Below are 19883 nucleotides of genomic sequence, written 5' to 3'. Positions count from 1 at the left end.
ACTGATTCATTCACACACATTTTGTTGTCTCCTGTAAGTCAGACAATGAATTATGAAGCATTACCCAGGTTTGTTTGATACTTTTTTATCTTAACCACAATTAATTTTGTACATACACACACAGATTAGGTTATTACTCTCAAAAGATTACATATCCTTGCATAATGCTGAATCTTAAGGAGTTAAAAAAATTAAAATCAAAATATTACCCTATTAGTACCTATACAAAGATGAATAAAGACACCACCCAAGAAGAATTTACCAACTTCTCTCTACCAGAAAAGCCACACCACATAGAATATTAGAAAAATATTCCAGGCATAGAAATGACAAGAGCTTCCCTAGTGGTATCTAAGGACCCATTTCTTTTCAAATGTACAACCCACTTAAGACTTTTTTAAAAAATCACTAAATAAAAAGTCTGAGCTGGAAAAACCCAGAAAACCAGCTACCAGAGGGTAGCTGCCACGCTACCATGTTTTTCTCTGGAGCCCTGAGAACAACTGGAATGATTTTACTGTCTCTACCACGAACTATTTGTTAACACAAATACACAAAGCATCATCTGTTGTTTTTATAATAGATTGACTCAAAAATGCAAAATATAACTCCACTGAGGGACATCTGAAAAGAGCCTGAAAATAATTCTAATGCAGTAAAATGGCAAAAACTAAAAAAAAGTTCTGTGACCCCAATCCATCTTGGGTTTTTTGTTGGATCTTTTTCTTTCAGAGAGTCAGGAAAAAAAGGACTACAAAATTTTACATTTTGGACCTTTTCTAAAGAATTTTACATTTTTGGAATGCTCTGTAAAGATTCATGCTCCTTGCTTCTTTCATTAAAACCTAATCCACCTATTCATTTTTTCTTATCCAAAAGTTTTCCTGTGAATGTACTAAATATTCCCCACCCTATCCCATTCCCATACATCTGAATGGACTGGACTTACTCTTTCCATGGCATCCTGGTTGTAGGACAGGTAATACAAGCACATGGATACACCAGTTGCAGCCATAGAAGGACGAGGAATTTCCAGTAATTTCTGTACTCCACCATGTGCAACAAATTCTGTGGCAAACTTGTTATGGAGCAGGAGAGATGCTAGGTGCTAAACAAAGAGGACACATATCACCGTGGAAAAATCTAGAACAAATATCTCTTCACAGTTGCTAAACACAAAGACTCCTCTGAAGCAGACAACCACTCCCTCAAAACAGAAGTAAAACCAATACTGCTTAAGGGAAACAAAAAACAAAACAAAAAAACTCTAGGATTCCATAATATTCCCTCCTAATACCAAAGGATTTCATGAGGGTGAAAAATAAGAAATGAAGAATATTGCTGTACATAACGACATAATCCTACACCATTTTATTATTACATAGCTTCCCTAAAGGATTTTTGTTACCCTTCCCATTTTAATCCTTTAAACATCATCAGCTCTATGTTTTAGCTTTGGCTCAGTCACTGACTCATCATCTAATAAAATCCAAAACTCTGCTTTCCTTTAAATTTATCCTCAATATATCCCCAAAGAAAAGTCTTCAGTAAATTATCAAAATTTGTAAATTTTTAGAACTAATCAGAATGCACTTTAAAAAGACCTTTATTAATGAACTATTTTATTAAGTCTCTATTAGACAGGCCTTTGTTATCAAGTTTTGTTAACTTGCTGTTCAATTCTTACTAGCCTCTCTGGGTGGACCTGATCTTCTGGGCAATTTTAAGGGCAAGGAGTGCAATGCAAGCAGCAGGCTACTCAATGACTTTGAACCCAGGCCAACGTGGATGGGGCCTCAGGAGAACTGGAGCCTCCTGTTTCCGTTGGCCTCCTGTTTCTCATGTCAAGGTGTCTTCTGGGTGGTGATACAGGCAGCAGGTACAGACAAGACAACACAGATTTGTAATTACATGATTTGATACCTGTATAAATTTCACCAAGGTCAATGGCAAAAACAACATGTATGTACCCTCTTCAGAAGTTCTCTTAACACAGAAACTCAGACTAACCCTTATATATAATTCAAATCCCTTCACTCTTTACTTGGCTGATACACAAACCTCTACCACATTCCCACCAAGTCTTTCCCCAAGAAAGTAAACTATGTATGGTTCCCTCCCCAATACTTAGGCCACTGCACGTGCTTTTTCCAATAATGTCACTATCATAAAGTGGCAGTTCCACTGCCAGATCAGTAGGTAGGGAAACAGAGAACAAACAGGCTCAATCTTTACCAAGAACCTTAATTCTACTTGGCTCAGCATAGCCCATAACCTGGCTCACCTCACTCATGTGGGCAAAGATTCTATTTTCTCTTCTTGTATTGTACCTCCATATAAGGTTCTAGTTCTTTTTGTTTGTTTGTTTTTGTTTTTGTTTTTTTGCGGTACGCGGGCCTCTCACTGTTGTGGCCTCTCCCGTTGTGGAGCACAGGCTCCGGACGCGCAGGCTCAGCGGCCATGGCTCACGGGCCCAGCCACTCCGCGGCATGTGGGATCCTCCCAGATTGAGGCACGAACCCGTGTCCCCTGCATCGGCAGGCGGACTCCCAACCACTGCGCCACCAGGGAAGCCCTCTAGTTCTTAATTTACTATTTTATCCCATTTTGTTTCTATTGATCTATACGATCTTACAGAAAAACCAGAACATTTTGGCCAACCCAATACTAACTTCAACACCTGTTCCTTCTCCTACACAACTGAGACTTCCTTTTGAACAAAACAGTACACATAACTTTCTATACTTTTTATTTCCCTATAAGAAGGATCTCTTGTCTGATTTTTCCCTGTTCATCCTTATTTCATTTTCTTTAATCCCTTATATGAGTCTGCACAGAAAACAGCTGAATAATGACACCCATTACAGTTCCTCATACAAAGACCTACAGAAATAGCAACTGCCCAAATCCCTTCTTCACTATTTCCTTTTCAGGACAGGATGCTGCATCTGAAAGCAATCCCTTTGGGTCACTGGAGACAACTCTGACCTCCAGCTTCATCTCACTGTTCAAAGTATAATCATGAGTTTACACACTTTATACACACACACACACACACACACACACACACACACACACACACACACACTGCATCCCATACATAGGAATACATGTTACTCCAATTTATGTCTGACCTCCTCCAAACTTAAAATTTCTGGGGTCTGAAAGGCAAATTTCCTTATTTCTATTTAATTTCAATATACTCTGGAACTGTGCTGTCCAATGCACTAGTCACTGGCCACATGTGGCTAATTTAATTAAAATTTAGTTAAAAATTCAATGCCTCAGAAGCACTAGCTACATTTTAAGTGCACACATATGGCTAGTAGCCACTGTTTTCAACAGCACAAAGAACATCTCCATCGCACAGAAAGTTCTATTGGACAGCATGGCTCTGGAATATCAGGAATGAAATTGTAACTTTGAATAGCCAGTGAGAACATTACCTCTTTTTCAGAGGTCTTGTCTAGAAGCTACTAATTCTCAAGGAGAACAGACCATTCCTTCCTTTGTGCCCCATACTTTTTTCACAACATCTATAATATCTAAAAGAAATCATAGGCTTACATGCCTGTCTCTCTTAACCAAACAATAAACAGCAGAGACTTAATTTATTTGTCTAATATCGTAAACATCACAGAATAGTACTGTGTTCATTTAGTTACCTGTTGGGTAGAACTATAATAGCCACAAAATTATTCATTCCACTTAACCTCTCTCCCTTCAGATTACCTAAATTATCATGAAAAGGTATGGATTTGGTGGGCTAGACATACTTGCCCTCTTACATTTAGCCCCTTTGCAACCTAGAAAATCATTTACCTTTACTGAATTTGAGTATGCCTCTATTTCTTTACTCATTTTCTGCTTTATATTTTGTCCACTCTAAATAATCTAACATCATACAATATGTATATAGTTAATAACTGAGAAGAAGTGTTGTTGGCTGACAGAATACTTAAAAGGTAGTATGACCTAAGGTACTATACACTTAGTTTCTCTTCCTATCCAGTAACAATAACTGAGGCCACTCTCAGGTTTAGACCCACTTTCTCCTTTAACATTCAATCCTCTAGGACTGACCCCTGAATTTCTGTGGAGGCACTTGGTAAGCCTCATTTCTTCTATCTAAAAAAGAAATTTTCATTTGTCACGACTGACACATCTGGCAATAGAAACACCCTGGGGACTTCCCTGGTGGCACAGTGGATAAGAATCTGCCTGCTGGGACTTCCCTGGTGGCACAGTCGTTTAGAATCCGCCTGCCAATGCAGAGAACACAGGTTCGATCCCTATTCCAGCAAGATCCCACATGCCATGGAGCAACTAAGCTCATGCGCCACAACTACTGAGCCCACGTGCCACAACTACTGAAGCCCACGCGCCTAGAGCCCATGCTCCACAACAAGAGAAGCCACCACAAGAAGCCCACGTGCTGCAAAGAAGAGTAGTCCCCACTCACCGCAACTAGAGAAAGCCCGCATGCAGCAACGAAGACCCAACACAGCCAAAATATAATTAATTAATGTAAAAACAAAAACAAAAGAATACACCTGCCAATGCAGGGGACACGGGTTCTATTCCTGGTCCAGGAAGATCCTACATGCCACGGAGCAACTAAGCCCATGCACCACAACTACTGAGCACGCACTCTAGAGCCCACGAGCCACAACTTCTGAAGCCTGCACGCCTAGAGCCTGTGCTCCGCAACAAGAGAAGCCACCGCAATGAGAAGCCCACGCACCGCAACGGAGAGTAGCCCCCACTCGCTGCAACTAGAGAAAGCCCGCATGCAGCAACGAAGACCGAATGCAGCCAAAAATAAATAAATAAATAAAATAAATTTATTTTTAAAAAAAGCACCACCCTGAACAATAAAATCCAGAGATGCTACATACCAAAACATATAGGCACATCCATGTCAATAAAATGCTCAGTGACCTAACATTTTTAAGAACTTTACCTTGAGTGCCTCAAATGTAAGTAGGACATCGTTAGTCTGTTTCAAGTCAACATAGAACATCATCAAATCCCGTGATCCAAGTTGCATGAATATGGGAAGTAACTGAAATCAACACCAAAAACAAGTCTTAACATTTGAATTTATTTTCACATATTTCCTATTCCTTTATGAAGATAGAAGATTAAAGAAATGAGGTGCCTCTTCCCCCCGCTTTATGAAGATAAACATACAAACACACTTCGATCGAAAAGGCCTTATCAGGAGTGACCTCCATAAGACTTTACCAGTTTGAGGCAAAGACTTTTCTATATTAGTGTAAAAACACATCAATGTATAAAATGACACCACAAAATATCCCAGAGATAAACACAGTGGTCCCAAAATGTGAACACTACTCTTCCCAATAAGCTTACCTCCTGATATTCTCCTAAAGGGGTCAGATACTGGAGAATGAGTCGCTGCTCGATAGCAGGAGTCATAGGATAAAGGGTATAATTGGTGCCAATCACCCAGGGGGACATTTCTGACCAGCTGCTGTTAGACAGCTCAACAAACATGCGATCTGGATCAGATGATGAGAAACCCAACTTTTGCTTGGCTTTCCTAAAGCTCTCTCTGTCACCCTGTTTTGCTGACTTGTTTTTCCTCAATCCTCCTTCCTCAGGTTTAGTTGCTGAGTTCACTCTGCTACTGGTCTTGTGGGCTGAATCAAGATGAAAGGAGATCTCCATGTCTCCAGAAGCTTCCTCTTGTTCGCCATCCACTACATCTACAGCCATGTCGCCATAGTCCATATCCACAGCTTCTTCATCCAGAGGCAAAAGGGGTTCAGAGGAGAGCTTTCGTGGGCTAGGACGCTTGCTTTCTTGCCTCAAAGCTACTTCCTGAAGCTGTAGTTCCCTCAGTCTTCGAAGTACTATTGCCACCTATCAACAGATATTGGAATAAAAGGGGTTGTCTCTTCTGCATCTTAATTTAAATGATTCAAATAATTCTTACTTCCACTTAAGGATAATCATGCAATTATTTCAATGCCTGGTAATAGTAAAGATTTGATAAATATGTTGACTTGATTCCTACAGCTTGATGAAATAAATAATGGCTAAAAGTCTCATTCCCCATAAAATTTCCCAGAGAACCCAAACCAGAAGATCTGCACATAAAACACCTAATTCACAACATATCTGGCTGGATCAAACTGGGGTGGACCATCACACCTGAAGAGGCAGACACTAGATATATTCACAATTTTTAAAAGTGTCTGAAAATCAAACATGAATGTTTCTGAAACTTTTATCTGCCATAAGTTATATTCTGTTAAATACTGTCATCCACATTATACATAATTACATAATCTAATTTTCAAGTTCACCATTTATGTTTTACCTTTTCCTTTAAGTACTCATTTTTTGGGTCAAGCCTAAACTGTAGTATTATGCTTAGTTTTAAAAAGAGAGAGTGATTAGGTCTGCAATTTATTTTAATTTGCATTAAAAAAAAAGAATGGTGGATGGATATAATGAGGGGTGAATGGATGGATGGGTATTCATGAATATAAGTTTAGTAAAATATTCACAATCAATGTAAGTGGTGTGTATACAGGTGTTCACTGTAAAATTATATTTTGCTAAACGTTTGAAATTTTTCATAATCCAGATGTTGGGAAGGGAAAGGGAGTGGTACTATTTATCTGGTACAAAATATCATGATCCTTGACAAGATGAAAAACAGCTATTTTCTAGTAAAAAAAAAAAAAAGGTCCAATCAAAACTCTTATGAAAAGTAGTCTTGAAATACTGAAATTACAGTTATACTCTAGTACAAGGTAACAAATAAGATCTACCTATTCAAGTTCAGTAGCAAGAAAGAACGAGTGAATACACTCCCATCTTATGCAAAAAAAATCATTCTAACGTGGTCCTTACCAGCTGTGAATTTTCATCCCTGTAGTTGGCAGCAATGTCTTGATTTTCCATAGCACCTCCTAACAGACCAGTAGAATATGTCCTCAGTGGCTGATCAGCCTCTCGGGCCCATTTGAAAAGATTCTCAACAATTCCTTCCTATAGTAAAGGAAATGAAATAGCACAATTCAGGGGAAAAAAATTCATAATTAAAGATATAAGCAAAGACTTCAGTCTTATAAAAAAATTTTTTTAATAAAACATTTCAATATTGCTCATAAGATTAAAAAATCCAAGTGAACTCAATGTACAATAGTAGGTGGTTTAGTTAAAATATCTGTGCACTGTGAAACAGAATTCTATTTATCCACTAAAACTCAGGCTAAAGATCAACAATCACATAATGCAGTCCTACTTTAGCTGTTAAGACCCAAAAGGCTCCATGACCAAGTGGGGAGCCCTAAAAATTCTATATCTCTCTTTGAAGTTCACAATGTACAATTAACATTATCAGTGCTCTGAGAAGTCCTCCATCAAACAAGTATTTAACTCCACATATCCTACCCTTATTTTTAGTTTTTACTATGAAATAAAATATATAAACATGTACAGTCCAAAGAAAATGAAAATCACCTCTGTGATTTACCACTGAGTTTAAGAAACAGAAACCTCCCATGTGTCCCCCCTCCCTATACCACCCACGTCCTCCCTCCCCAAAGGGTACCTGCATTACTAAATTTTAATAATTTTCTTATAAGGCTTTTGTTAAACGTTATATGCTTTGAACTGTGTAAATTGTGTGGTGCCATATGTATTTTTCTGCAACTTGTTTCTTTTACACATTATGTTTTTTACATTCATCTATATGGTTACATGTAATTGTCACAAATAGCACTCAATATAAGACAGGCTTTACACATAACATTTAATCCTCATATCAACCCTATATGATTAGGTAAGTACTATATTTACAGAAGAGAAAACTGTCACAATGAGGTTAAGTAACTTACCAAAAGTCACAAAACTAGTAAGTGGCAAAGCTGGGATCTTATCCTAGGCAGTGTACCTCCAAATGCTCTTCATCTCCATATTCTGCTGCTGCTATTCTGTTGGCTTAACTATACTTATTTTTGTGCAAGCATGTCCCTAAAGTAGACACCTAGGAACAGTACTAAGTCACAGGCGTGTTTGCTCAACTTTACTAGAGGAGGCCAAACTATTTTCCAAAATGACAATTCACATTTCCTACAGGCAAATAGTTCTTTTTTCCTACATCTTTACCAACACTTGGCCACTATCAGACTTTTAATTTTTTGTAGTCTGGTGGGTATAAAAAATTAACATTTCATTTAACTTGAATTTTCTCATTTACTAATGAAGTTCAGTATTTTTTTTGTGCCTTCTGACCATTCATACTTCCACTTTCTCTGAAATACTCATGTCTTTTACCAGTGTTTCATGATAAGCACAAGTTCTTAATTTTTATATAATCATACTTAGCAATATTTTCTTTTAAACGTTGTGCACTTTATCTTAAGAAACTCTTCCCTAGGGTCATGGTGTCATTCTCCTATATATTTCAAGTTTTAAAGTTTTTTTTTTAAAAACTAACACTCTGAAAACACATTTTGAGAAATTTTGTTTTAAAATACTTATTGAGGGGCTTCCCTGGTGGTGCAATGGTTAAGAATCTCCCTGCCAATGCAAAGGACACGGGTTCAATCCCTGGTCCAGGAAGATCCCACATGCTGCGGAGCAACTAAGCCCCTTGCACCACAACTACTAAGCCTGTGCTCTAGAGCCCATGTGCCACAACTACTGAAGCCCGCGCACCTAGAGCCCGTGCTCTGCAGCAAGAGAAGCCATGACAATGAGAAGCCCAGGGCTTCCCTGGTGGCGCAGTGGTTGAGAGTCCGCCTGCCGATGCAGGGGACAAGGGTTCGTGCCCCGGTTCGGGAAGATCCCACATGCCGCAGAGCCGGTGGGCCTGTGAGCCATGGCTGCTGAGCCTGCGCGTCCGGAGCCTGTGCTCCGCAACGGGAGAAGGCCACAACAGTGAGAGGCCCGCGTACCGCAAAACAAAACAAAACAAACAATGAGAAGCCCACGCACATCAACGAAGAGTAGCCCCCGCTCGCAGCAACTAGAGAAAGCCTGCACACAGCAACCAACACCCAGCACAACCCCAAAAAATTAATTTAAAATAATAATAATAAAATACTTATTGATATGAAAATATATGTACCATCAATTTTAAGTCTATCATCCTTCCCTATTTCCAAACAGTATAAGAAACTTAAAATACTAACTTCAATTATTGCCTTCCATCTACATGTTACCAAGAATTTCTGTTTGCCCTTTTGCCCTCCAAAATTGTTTATTTTGGTCAATATTTCTAGGTTTACAGAAGTTCTCTGAAGACATTTTCTACTATTATCTGGTCTCTACTGATGCTGTGGCAAAGCATGCTATGTTAATTTGAAGGAATCTTTTATACTCTAGTTGCTTTTTATTACTATTTTTTGAGTGGTTTTGTTTATTTATTTATTTAGGCTGCGTTAGGTCTTCGTTGCTGCACGCGGGCTTTCTCTAGTTGCGGCAAGTTGGGGCTACTCTTCATTTTGTGGTGCATAGGCTTCTCACTGTGGTGGCTTCTCTTGTTGTGGAGCATGGGCTCTAGGCACAGGGGCTTCAGTAGTTGTGGCACACGGGCGCAGTAGTTGTGGCTCGCAGGCTCTAGAGCGCAGGCTCAGCAGTTGTGGCGCACAGGCTCAGTTGCTCCGTGGCATGTGGGATCTTCCCGGACCAGGGCTCGAACCCATGTCCCCTGCATTGGCAGGCGGATTCTCGACCACTGCACCACCAGGGAAGTCCCACTCTAGTTGCTTTTAAAATCTTTTGGTCTTTGGTATTCTTCATTGGGCTTTCTGAATCTGAGTGGTCATGTCTTTCATTTATTTGTAAGATCCTAGCCTCATCCCTCTGAATATTACCTTTCTATTTTCTTTTTCTTTTATATATACGTGTGTGTGTATATATACACACATACACATTTTTTTTTCTTTTTTGGCTGCACTGCATGCCATGCAGGATCCTAGTTCCCTGACCAGCGGTTGAACCCACACCTCTTGCAGTGGAAGTGCAGAATGTTAACCACTGGACCACCAGGGAAGTCCCTTCTATTCTCTTTTATTGAAATTCCTTTTAGATACATGTAAAATTTTCTAATTCTAGTCTTATTTCTAAGAGCTTCATTAAGGATTATCCTGTCAGATATTCCAGTTTATTAATTCTATCTTTAGCTGTGTCTAAATTTCACTCTATCTCATCTACTAAGTTTTAAAATTCAATAACTGTAATTTTTATTTCCAGTAGTTCCTTTGTTCATTTTCCAAATGGCCATTTTTTTTCATAGTCTTAGACTTTTCTTGGAGTTCTGATTCTTTCACATTCATAACTTTTAACTATTTTAACCATTTTTCAGTGTAAAATTCGGTGGGATTCAGTACATTCACAATGTTGTGTAACCATCAACACTATCTATTTCCAGAATTTCATTATCCTAAACAGAGACTCTTTACCAGAACTTTCAATAATGGATAGAACAACCGAAAAGAAAATCAATAAGGAAACAGAGGAGTTGAACAACACTACAAACCAATTAGATCTAAAAGACATATAGAGAACACTCCATCCAACAAGAGCAGAATATACATTCTTTTCAAGTACACATGGAACATTTCACAGAAGAGACTATATGTAAGACCACAAAACAAGTCTTAATAATTTAATAAGAACTGACCTCTTACAAATAATTTTTTCCAATCACAATGAAATGAGAAATCAACATCCCAAGAGAAAACTGGAAAATTCATATGTGGAAATCAACAGGCTTAACCAACAAAAGTGTCAAAGAAGAAATCACAGGGAAATTAGAAAATACCTTGAGATGAATGAAAACAGAAACACAACATACCAAAATTTATGGGATACCACAAAAGCAATGCAAAGAGGGAAATTTACAGCTGCAAGCACATAAAATTAAAAAGAAAAAAAGGTCAAATTAATAACCTAACTGTACACTTTAAGGAACAAGAAAGAGCAAATAAAACCCAAAGATAGCAGGAGTAAAAAATAATAATAATAAAGACTAGAATGGAGATAAACAAAATAGCAAATAGAAAAATACAGAAAATTAATGAAACCAAAAGTTGTTGCTTTGAAAAGATCAACAAAATTGACAAACCTTTAGCTAAACTGATCAAGAAAAAAAAAAAAGGAGAGAAAACAAATTACTACAATCAAAAATGAAAAGGGAAAACTTCCCCAGTGGTGCAGTGGTTAAGAATCCACCTGCCAATGCAGGGGACACAGGTTCAAGCCCTGGTCCAGGAAGATCCCACATGCCGCAAAGCAACTAAGCCCATGCACCACAACTACTGAGCCTGTGCTCTAGAGCCCGCAAGCCACGACTACTGAGCCCATGAGCCATAACTACTGTGCCCACGCGCCCTAGAGCCCTCCCACCACAACTACAGAGCCCACGTGCTGCAACTACTGAAGCCCACTGCCTAGAGTCCGTGCTCTGCAACAAGAAAAGCCACCACAGTGAGAAGCCCACGTACCACAACAAAGACCCAATGCAGCCAAAAAAATAAATAAATTTTAAATTTTTTTTAAAAAAGAAAGGGGGAACATTACTACCAATTTTACATGAATAAAAAGGATTATAAGGGAATTCCCCGGTGGTCCAGTGGGTAGGACTCCACACTTTCATGGCCGAGGGCCTAGGTTCAATCCCTGGTCAGGGAACTAAGATCCCACAAGCCACATGTGGCATGACCAAAAAAAAAAGTGGGGGGTGGATTACAGGAGAACACTATAAACAACTGTACACCAACAAACTGAGTAACTTAGATTAAACGGACAAATTCCTAGAAACACAATCTACCAAAATGGACTAATGAAGAAACAGAATAACTGAACAGACTTATAAGCAGTAAGGAGACTGAATCAGTTGTCAAAACCCTCCCAAAACAGAAAAACCTAGGACCAGATCGCTTAACTGGTAAATTCTACCATTTAAGGAATTAATACCAAGCCTTCTCAAACTCTTCCAAAAAATTAATGAGAAGGAGCACTTCCTAACTCATTCTATGAATCCAGCATTACCCTGACACCAAAGCAAGACACAAAGATAGTACAAGAAAACTACAGATATTCCTTATGAATACTGATGCAAAAATTCTCAAAAAATACTTGCAAACTCAATTCAGCAGCATACTAAGAGGATTACTGTATATACCACGACCAGGTGGATTTACCCAGGTACATACGGTTCAAAATACAAAAAGCAATCTATGTAACACACCACATTAATAGAATCAGTGTGAATTAATTTTTGTGAATTAGTAGAAAACCACATGACCATGTCAACTGAGGCAAAAAGAATTTGACAAAAGTAAAATCTCTTTCATTAAAAAACACTTAATAGGGCTTCCCTGGTGGCGCAGTGGTTGAGAGTTCGCCTGCCGATGCAGGGGACACGGGTTCGTGCCCCGGTACGGGAAGATCCCGCATGCCGCGGAGCGGCTGGGCCCGTGAGCCATGGCCGCTGGGCCTGCGCGTCCAGAGCCTGTGCTCCGCAACGGGAGAGGCCACAACAGTGAGAGGCCCGCATAAGGCAAAAAAAAAAAAAAAAAAACACTTAATAAACTAGAAATAGAAGGAAACTTCCTCAACATAATAAATGCCAATCATGAAAAAAATTACAGCTAACACTACACTCAACCGTAAAAGTCTGACAGACTTTCTCCAAAGATTAAAAACAGGACAAGGATGTCTGCTTTCACCACTTGTATTCAACATAGTACTGGCAAGAAAAAGAAATTAAAGGCGTCTGTGTTGGAAAGGAAGAAATAAAATTATCTCTGTTCACAAATGACATGATCTTATACATAAAAAACTCTAAAGTTTCCACACACACAGACACAGACACACACACACACACACACACACACACACACAAACACACACACAAAACAACCTGTTAGAATAAATGAATTCTGCAAAGTTGCAGAATAATCAATACACAGAAATCAGTTGCATTTCTATACACTAGTAATGAAAAATCTGAAAAGGAAACATATCCAGTCATTGTTTAATTGTTGACTCCTAATCATGGAGGATTATTTGCTGGGATACTTTGGAATTTTTTTGTGAGCTCACTTTTTGTGGAAATTGTTTTTTCTGTGAAAATCCCTTGTGGCCCGGATTGTGAAAGCTTCTCCTCCACTGGAGTTCTGTATTTGCTTTTGCCAGACAACCAAAGAATATCACTGGTCCAAAACAATTTTGTTTGTTGTTAATATCTTGACTTTGGGGTTCCCAATCAAAATAGAAATTTCAAACATTTACCCAAATAAGGCCCATGCCCAGATATTCTCAGGGGAGACTTACATGCCCATGCCCCTGCCCCTCAGAGTGGAGTCAGAGAATGAGAAATCTATCATCTCCCCACAGCATAAAGCAGATATTTTCCTTTTCCATTGTTTCAATGAAGGTCCTTAGGGAATCCCAGTTTTACGTGGAGGTCAGGGTCCCCATTCTAAACTCCTCACCCAAGATTTTGTCCCTGTCCTCAATTACCACTTTACTTTTATAGTTCCATATTTCTGGCACCTAGGGATTTCTCTAAGAGTTTATTATAGTTTACCCAAAATTTGTATTTCTGTGCAACGGGAGAGTTTGTAAGTTATCCTGGTTAGTCATCTTGATAGATCTGGGTCTTGTCCCTTCTGTATTAAAACCATTTGTTTTCTCTCTGATTCTGAAATACCATAGACTCATGGTTTTCTTCCTACCTCATGGGATGCTGTGAGAGTTAAATGATACGATGCAAATCAAATGCTTAGCACAGGCCTGGCACTCAATAAACAGTAGCCATCTACCTAACTGACCACATGGACATTTTCATCATAAAACACCTATTAACATTTTAGGGGAATCTTAATGTTCCAGAGTATAAAATCTTGAAAACGCTGGCTTGAAGGTTACACTTTCTGAGATTTCATTCTCTCCGATTTTATCCCTCTGACCTCCAATAATCTGAGACAACCTCAAAGAAAAAAAATGTTAAAACAGTACTCTTAAAGAATTAAGTCCCTAAAGGTCCTGTTCTCACTGGATTAAGAGCATATACTGATAAACGTAAACAGTATGAGAAACCTGGTACGTAAATATAAAAGTACTCCATTCTATAACACACTTAATATAATGAAAAAACTATACAGCCAAATAATTTTAAATAAAAGTAGAATTTAAAAGAATGATTAAGATGGCAGAGGAGTAGGATATGGAGCTCATCTTCTCCCACAAATACATCAAAAATACATCTACATGTGGAACAATTCTCACAGAACACCTACTGGATGATGGCAGAAGACCTCAGACTTCAAAAAGGACTAGAAAATCTCCATGTAACTGGGTAGGACAAAAGAAAAAAAAAGCGCAAAAGGAAATGGGACAGGACCTACATACCTGGGAGAGAAATGTGAAAAAGGAAAGGTTTCCACACACTGGGAAGTCCCCTCACTGGCAGAGAGAACAGCCGGAATGGAGGGGGAGCTCCGGAGCCTCAGGGGAGAGCGTAGCGACTAGTTTGCAGAGGGCAAAGAGGAGAGACACCTGCACAGACAGTCAGTGGTGCCACCTGGCACTCCCCAGCCCAAGATGCTCACTCTTCCACTGAGGGGGTCAGGGGCTGAGTGCTGAGGCTTGTGCTTTGAAGGTGAGAACCGGGAAGAGGACTGGGGCTAGATGCATGGTGACAGCCTGAGGGGGCTACGGTGTGGTGTGCTATAACCGAGGGACTACGGGAGGAAGCCTGGGCCCCCCAGAGGGGCAAGGCACCATTGCTGGGGGGCCCACGAGGAGATGGGTGGGCCTGCCACAGGAGCTTCTTTCTCCACGCCCTCTCTCAAGCGGCAGGGCACCACCTACACAAGCTCCAGGGGTGGGCAATAGCTGCCGCTGCCATCTTGGACTCCAGAGTCAGGCATGGATAGTTGGCCAATGGTCCCAAAACCTGGCACCAACCAATGCCCCCGCTTCCCCGGGAGCACACGCAGCACACTGGCACCAAGGGTCCCATGAGCGGGCTGCACGCCTGCATACCCCCTAACAAGGGGCTAATTGACCAGCACATGCTGAGGAAAGAAACAGCAAGCACCCAAACCAAAAACAGCCCTCAGACCAAAAAAATATTAAACCCACACAAGCTATGCAGGGACGCTCCCATACATAAAAAGCCCTCCAAGACTACTATAGGTATTTGTATCTCTTAAACTCACAAAGAGAAATATAAGCAAAATGAAGAAGCTGAGGAACCACTCCCAATTAAAAGAGCAAGAGAATTCCCCTGAAGGAACAAACAATGAAACAGACCTCTTCAGTCTAACAGACACCGAGTTCAAAAAGGAGGTAATGAAAATACTGAAGGAACTAAGAAAGGTTTTCGACAGAAATGCAGATTACTGTAAAAAGGAACTAGAAACTATAAGGAGGAGACAAGAAAAATTAAAATCTTCATTTGCTGAGGAGATATCTAAGCTAAATGCAACAAATAGCAAAATAAATAATGCAGAAGAAAGAATAAGTAATCTGCAAGACAGAATAATAGAAATTACCCAGAGGCTTTCAGAAAGATGGAGGAAGAGTAAGACGCGGAGATCACCTTCCTCCCCACAGATACACCAGAAATAAATCTACAAATGGAACAACTGCTACAGAACACCTACTGAACGCTGGCAGAAGACCTCAGACCTCCCAAAAGGCAAGAAACCCCCCACGAACCTGGGTAGGGCAGAAGAAAAAAGAATAAACAGAGACAAAAGAATAGGGACGGGACCTGCACCAGTGGGAGGGAGCTGTGAAGGAGGAAAGGTTTCCACCCAGTAGGAAGCCCCTTCGCGGGCGGAGACTGCGGGTGGCGGAGGGGGAAGCTTCGGGACCGCGCAGGACAGCGCAGCCACAGGGGTGCGGAGGGCAAAGCGGACAGATTCCCGAACAGAGGATCAGGGCTGGCCGGCACTCACCAGCCCGAGAGGCTTGTCTGCTCACCCGCCGGGGCGGGCGGGGCTGGGAGTTGAGGCTCGGGCTTCGGTCGGAGCACGGGAAAGGACTGGGGTTGGTGGCGTGAACACAGCCTGCAGGGGGTTAGTGCGCCACGGCTAGCCAGGAGGGAGTCCGGGGAAAAGTCTGGACCTGCTGAAGAGGCAAGAGACTTTTTCTTCCCTCTTTGTTTCCTGTTGCGCGAGGAACGGGGATTAAGAGCGCTGCTTAAAGGAGCTCCAGAGACGGGCGCGAGCCGCGGCTAAAAGCGCCAACCCCAGAGACGGGCATGGGACGCTAAGGCTGCTGCTGCCGCCACCAAGAAGCCTGTGTGCGAGCACAGGTCACTGTCCACACCCCACTTCCGGGGAGCCTGTGCAGCCCGCCACTGCCAGGGTCCCGGGATCCAGGGTCAACTCCTCCAGAAGAATGCACGGCACGCCTCGGGCTGGTGCGGCGTCACGCTGGCCTCTGCCGCTGCAGGCTCACCCCGCACTCCGTGCCCCTCCCTCCCCCCCAGCCTGAGTGAGCCAGAGCCCCCGAATCAGCGGCTCCTTTAACCCCGTCCTGTCTGAGCGAAGAACAGACGCCCTCCGGCAACCTACACGAAGAGGCGGGGCCAAATCCAAAGCTGAGCCCCTGGGAGCTGTGAGAACAAAGAAGAGAACGGGAAATCTCTCCCAGCAGCCTCAGAAGCAGCGGATTAAAGCTCCACAATCAACTTGATGTACCCTGCAGCTGTGGAATACGTGAATAGACAACAAATCATCCCAAATTGAGGAGGTGGACTCTGAGAGCAAGATTTATGATTTTTTCCCCTTTTTCTCTTTCTGTGAGTGCGTATGTGTATGCTTCTGTATGAGATTTTTGTCTGTATAGCTTTGCTTCCACCATTTGTCCTAGGGTTCTATCCGTCCATTTTATTTTTGTTTTTTTAATTTTTTTCTTTTTTTCCTCTTAATTATTTTTTTATTTTAATAACTTTATTATATTTTCTTACTTTATTTTATTTTACTTTATCTCCTTTCTTTTTTCCTTCCTTCTCTCCCTCCTTCCTTCCTTCCTCCCTCCCTCCTTTCTTCCTTTCCTTCTTTCTTTCTACTTCTACTACTTCTTTCTTTCTACTTTTTCTCCCTTTTATTCTGAGCCATGTGGATGAAAGGCTGTTGGTGCAGCAGCCAGGAGTCAGTGCTGTGCCTCTGAGGAGGGAGAGCCAACTTCAGGACACTGGTTCACAAGAGACCTTCCAGCTCCACATACTATCAAACGGCAAAAATCTCCCAGAGATCTCCATCTCAACACCAGCACCCAGCTTCACTCAACGACCAGCAAACTACAGTGCTGAAAATCCTATGCCAAACAAGTAGCAAGACAGGAACACAACCCCACCCATTAGCAGAGAGGCTGCCTAAAATCATAATAAGTCCACAGACACCCCAAAACACACCACCAGACGTGGACGTGTCCACCAGAAAGACAAGCTCCAGCCTCATCCACCAGAACACAGGCACTGGTCCCCTCCACCAGGAAGTCTACACATCCCACTGAACCAACCTTAGCCACTGGGGACAGACACCAAAAGCAACGGGAACTACGAACCTGCAGCCTGCAAAACAGAGACCCCAACACAGTAAGATAAGCAAAATGGGAAGACAGAAAAACACACAGCAGATGAAGGAGCAAGATAAAAACCCACCAGACCTAACAAATGAAGAGGAAATAGGCAGTCTACCTGAAAAAGAATTCAGAATAATGATAGTAAAGATGATCCAAAATCTTGGAAATAGAAGAGACAAAATGCAAGAAACATTTAACAAGGACCTAGAAGAACTAAAGATGAAACAAGCAATGATGAACAACACAATAAATGAAATTTAAAATACTCTAGATGGGATCAATAGCAGAATAACTGAGGCAGAGGAATGGATAAGTGACCTGGAAGATAAAATAGTGGAAATAACTACGGCAGAGCAGAATAAAGAAAAAAGAATGAAAAGAACTGAGTACAGTCTCAGAGACCTCTGGGACAACATCAAACGCACCAACATTCGAATTATAGAGGTTCCAGAAGAAGAAGAGAAAAAGAAAAGGACTGAGAAAATATTTGAAGAGATTATAGTTGAAAACTTCCCTAATATGGATAAGGAAATAGTTAATCAAGTCCAGGAAGCACAGGGAGTCCAATACAGGATAAATCCAAGGAAAAATACGCCAAGACACATATTAATCACACTGTCAAAAATTAAATACAAAGAAAACATATTAAAAGCAGCAAGGGAAAAACAACAAATAACACACAAGGGAATCCCCATAAGGTTAACAGCTGATCTTTCAGCAGAAACTCTGCAAGCCAGAAGGGACTGGCAGGACATATTTAAAGTGATGATGGAGAAAAACCTGCAGCCAAGATTACTCTACCCAGCAAGGATCTCATTCAGATTTAATGGAGAAATTAAAACCTTTACAGACAAGCGAAAGCTGAGAGAGTTCAGCACCACCAAACCAGCTTTACAACAAATGCTAAAGGAACTTCTCTAGGCAAGAAACACAAGAGAAGGAAAAGACCTACAATAACAAACCCAAGACAATTAAGAAAATGGGAATAGGAACATACATATCGATAATTACCTTAAATGTAAATGGACTAAATGCTCCCACCAAAAGACATAGACTGGCTGAATGGATACAAAAACAAGACCCATATATCTGCTGTCTACAAGAGACCCACTTCAGATCTAGAGACACATACAGACTGAAAGTAAGGGGATGGAAAAAGATACTCCATGCAAATGGAAACCAAAAGAAAGCTGGAGTAGCAATTCTCATATCAGACAAAATAGACTTTAAAATAAAGACTATTAGAAGAGACAAAGAAGGGCACTACATAATGATCAAGGGATTGATCCAAGAAGAAGATATAACCATTGTAAATATTTATGTACCCAACATAGGAGCACCTCAATACATAAGGCAAATACTAACAGCCATAAAAGGGGAAATCAACAGTAACACATTCATAGTAGGGGACTTTAACACCCCACTTTCACCAATGGACAGATCATCCAAAATGAAAATAAATAAGGAGACACATGCTTTAAATGATACATTAAACAAGATGGACTTAATTGATGTTTATAGGACATTCCATCCAAAAACAACAGAACACACATTTTTCTCAAGTGCTCATGGAACATTCTCCAGCATAGATCATATCTTGGGTCACAAATCAAGCCTTGGTAAATTTAAGAAAACTGAAATTCTATCAAGTATCTTTTCCGACCACAACGCTATGAGACTAGATATCAATTACAGGAAAAGATCTGTAAAAAATACAAACACATGGAGGCTAAACAATACACTACTTAATAACGAGTGATCACTGAAGAAGTCAAACAGGAAATTAAAAAATACCTAGAAACAAATGACAGTGGAGACACAATGACCCAAAATCTATGGGATGCAGCAAAAGCAGTTAGTTCTAAGAGGGAAGTTTATAGCAATACAATCCTACCTTACAAAACAGGAAACATCTCGAATAAACAAACTAACCTTGCACCTAAAGCAATTAGAGAAAGAAGAACAAAAAAAACCCAAAGTTAGCAGAAAGAAAGAAATCATAAAAATCAGATCAGAAATAAATGAAAAAGAAATGAAGGAAACGATAGCAAAGATCAATAAAACTAAAAGCTGGTTCTTTGAGAAGATAAACAAAATTGATAAACCACTAGCCAGACTCATCAAAAAAAAAAGGGAGAAGACTCAAATCAATAGAATTAGAAATGAAAAAGGAGAAGTAACAACTGACACTGCAGAATACAAAAGATCATGAGATTACTACAAGCAACTCTATGCCAATAAGATGGACAACCTGGAAGAAATGGACAAATTCTTAGCAATGCACAACC

The 19883-nt window shown here is 40.5% G+C and overlaps 1 protein-coding gene and 1 long non-coding RNA gene across 7 annotated transcripts in view; one reads left to right on the top strand and one right to left on the bottom strand.

Moving 5' to 3' along the window:
- Nucleotides 1-5995, top strand: part of LOC132526967 (uncharacterized) — a 44807-nt gene extending 38812 nt beyond the window's left edge. Inside the window, exon 3 of the long non-coding RNA XR_009542780.1 lies at nt 5628-5995. This is a non-coding gene — a long non-coding RNA (uncharacterized LOC132526967). The remainder of the gene's footprint in view (nt 1-5627) is intronic.
- DCAF1 (DDB1 and CUL4 associated factor 1) overlaps nt 1-19883 on the bottom strand; it is a 93278-nt gene that overhangs the window by 39541 nt on the left and 33854 nt on the right. For all 6 annotated transcript variants that reach the window (XM_060161719.1, XM_060161718.1, XM_060161720.1 and 3 more), the window contains 4 exons: nt 6889-7026; nt 5377-5889; nt 4964-5065; nt 950-1108 (listed from right to left, as the gene is read on the bottom strand). In XM_060161719.1, coding sequence (XP_060017702.1) covers nt 950-1108; nt 4964-5065; nt 5377-5889; nt 6889-7026 — 912 coding nt within the window. The remainder of the gene's footprint in view (nt 1-949; nt 1109-4963; nt 5066-5376; nt 5890-6888; nt 7027-19883) is intronic.

This window comes from Lagenorhynchus albirostris, chromosome 10, assembly GCF_949774975.1.
Source record: "Lagenorhynchus albirostris chromosome 10, mLagAlb1.1, whole genome shotgun sequence".
NCBI lineage: Eukaryota > Metazoa > Chordata > Mammalia > Artiodactyla > Delphinidae > Lagenorhynchus > Lagenorhynchus albirostris.
Note: the sequence above shows the minus strand (reverse complement) of the source record. Positions and strands in the feature narration are given on the sequence as shown.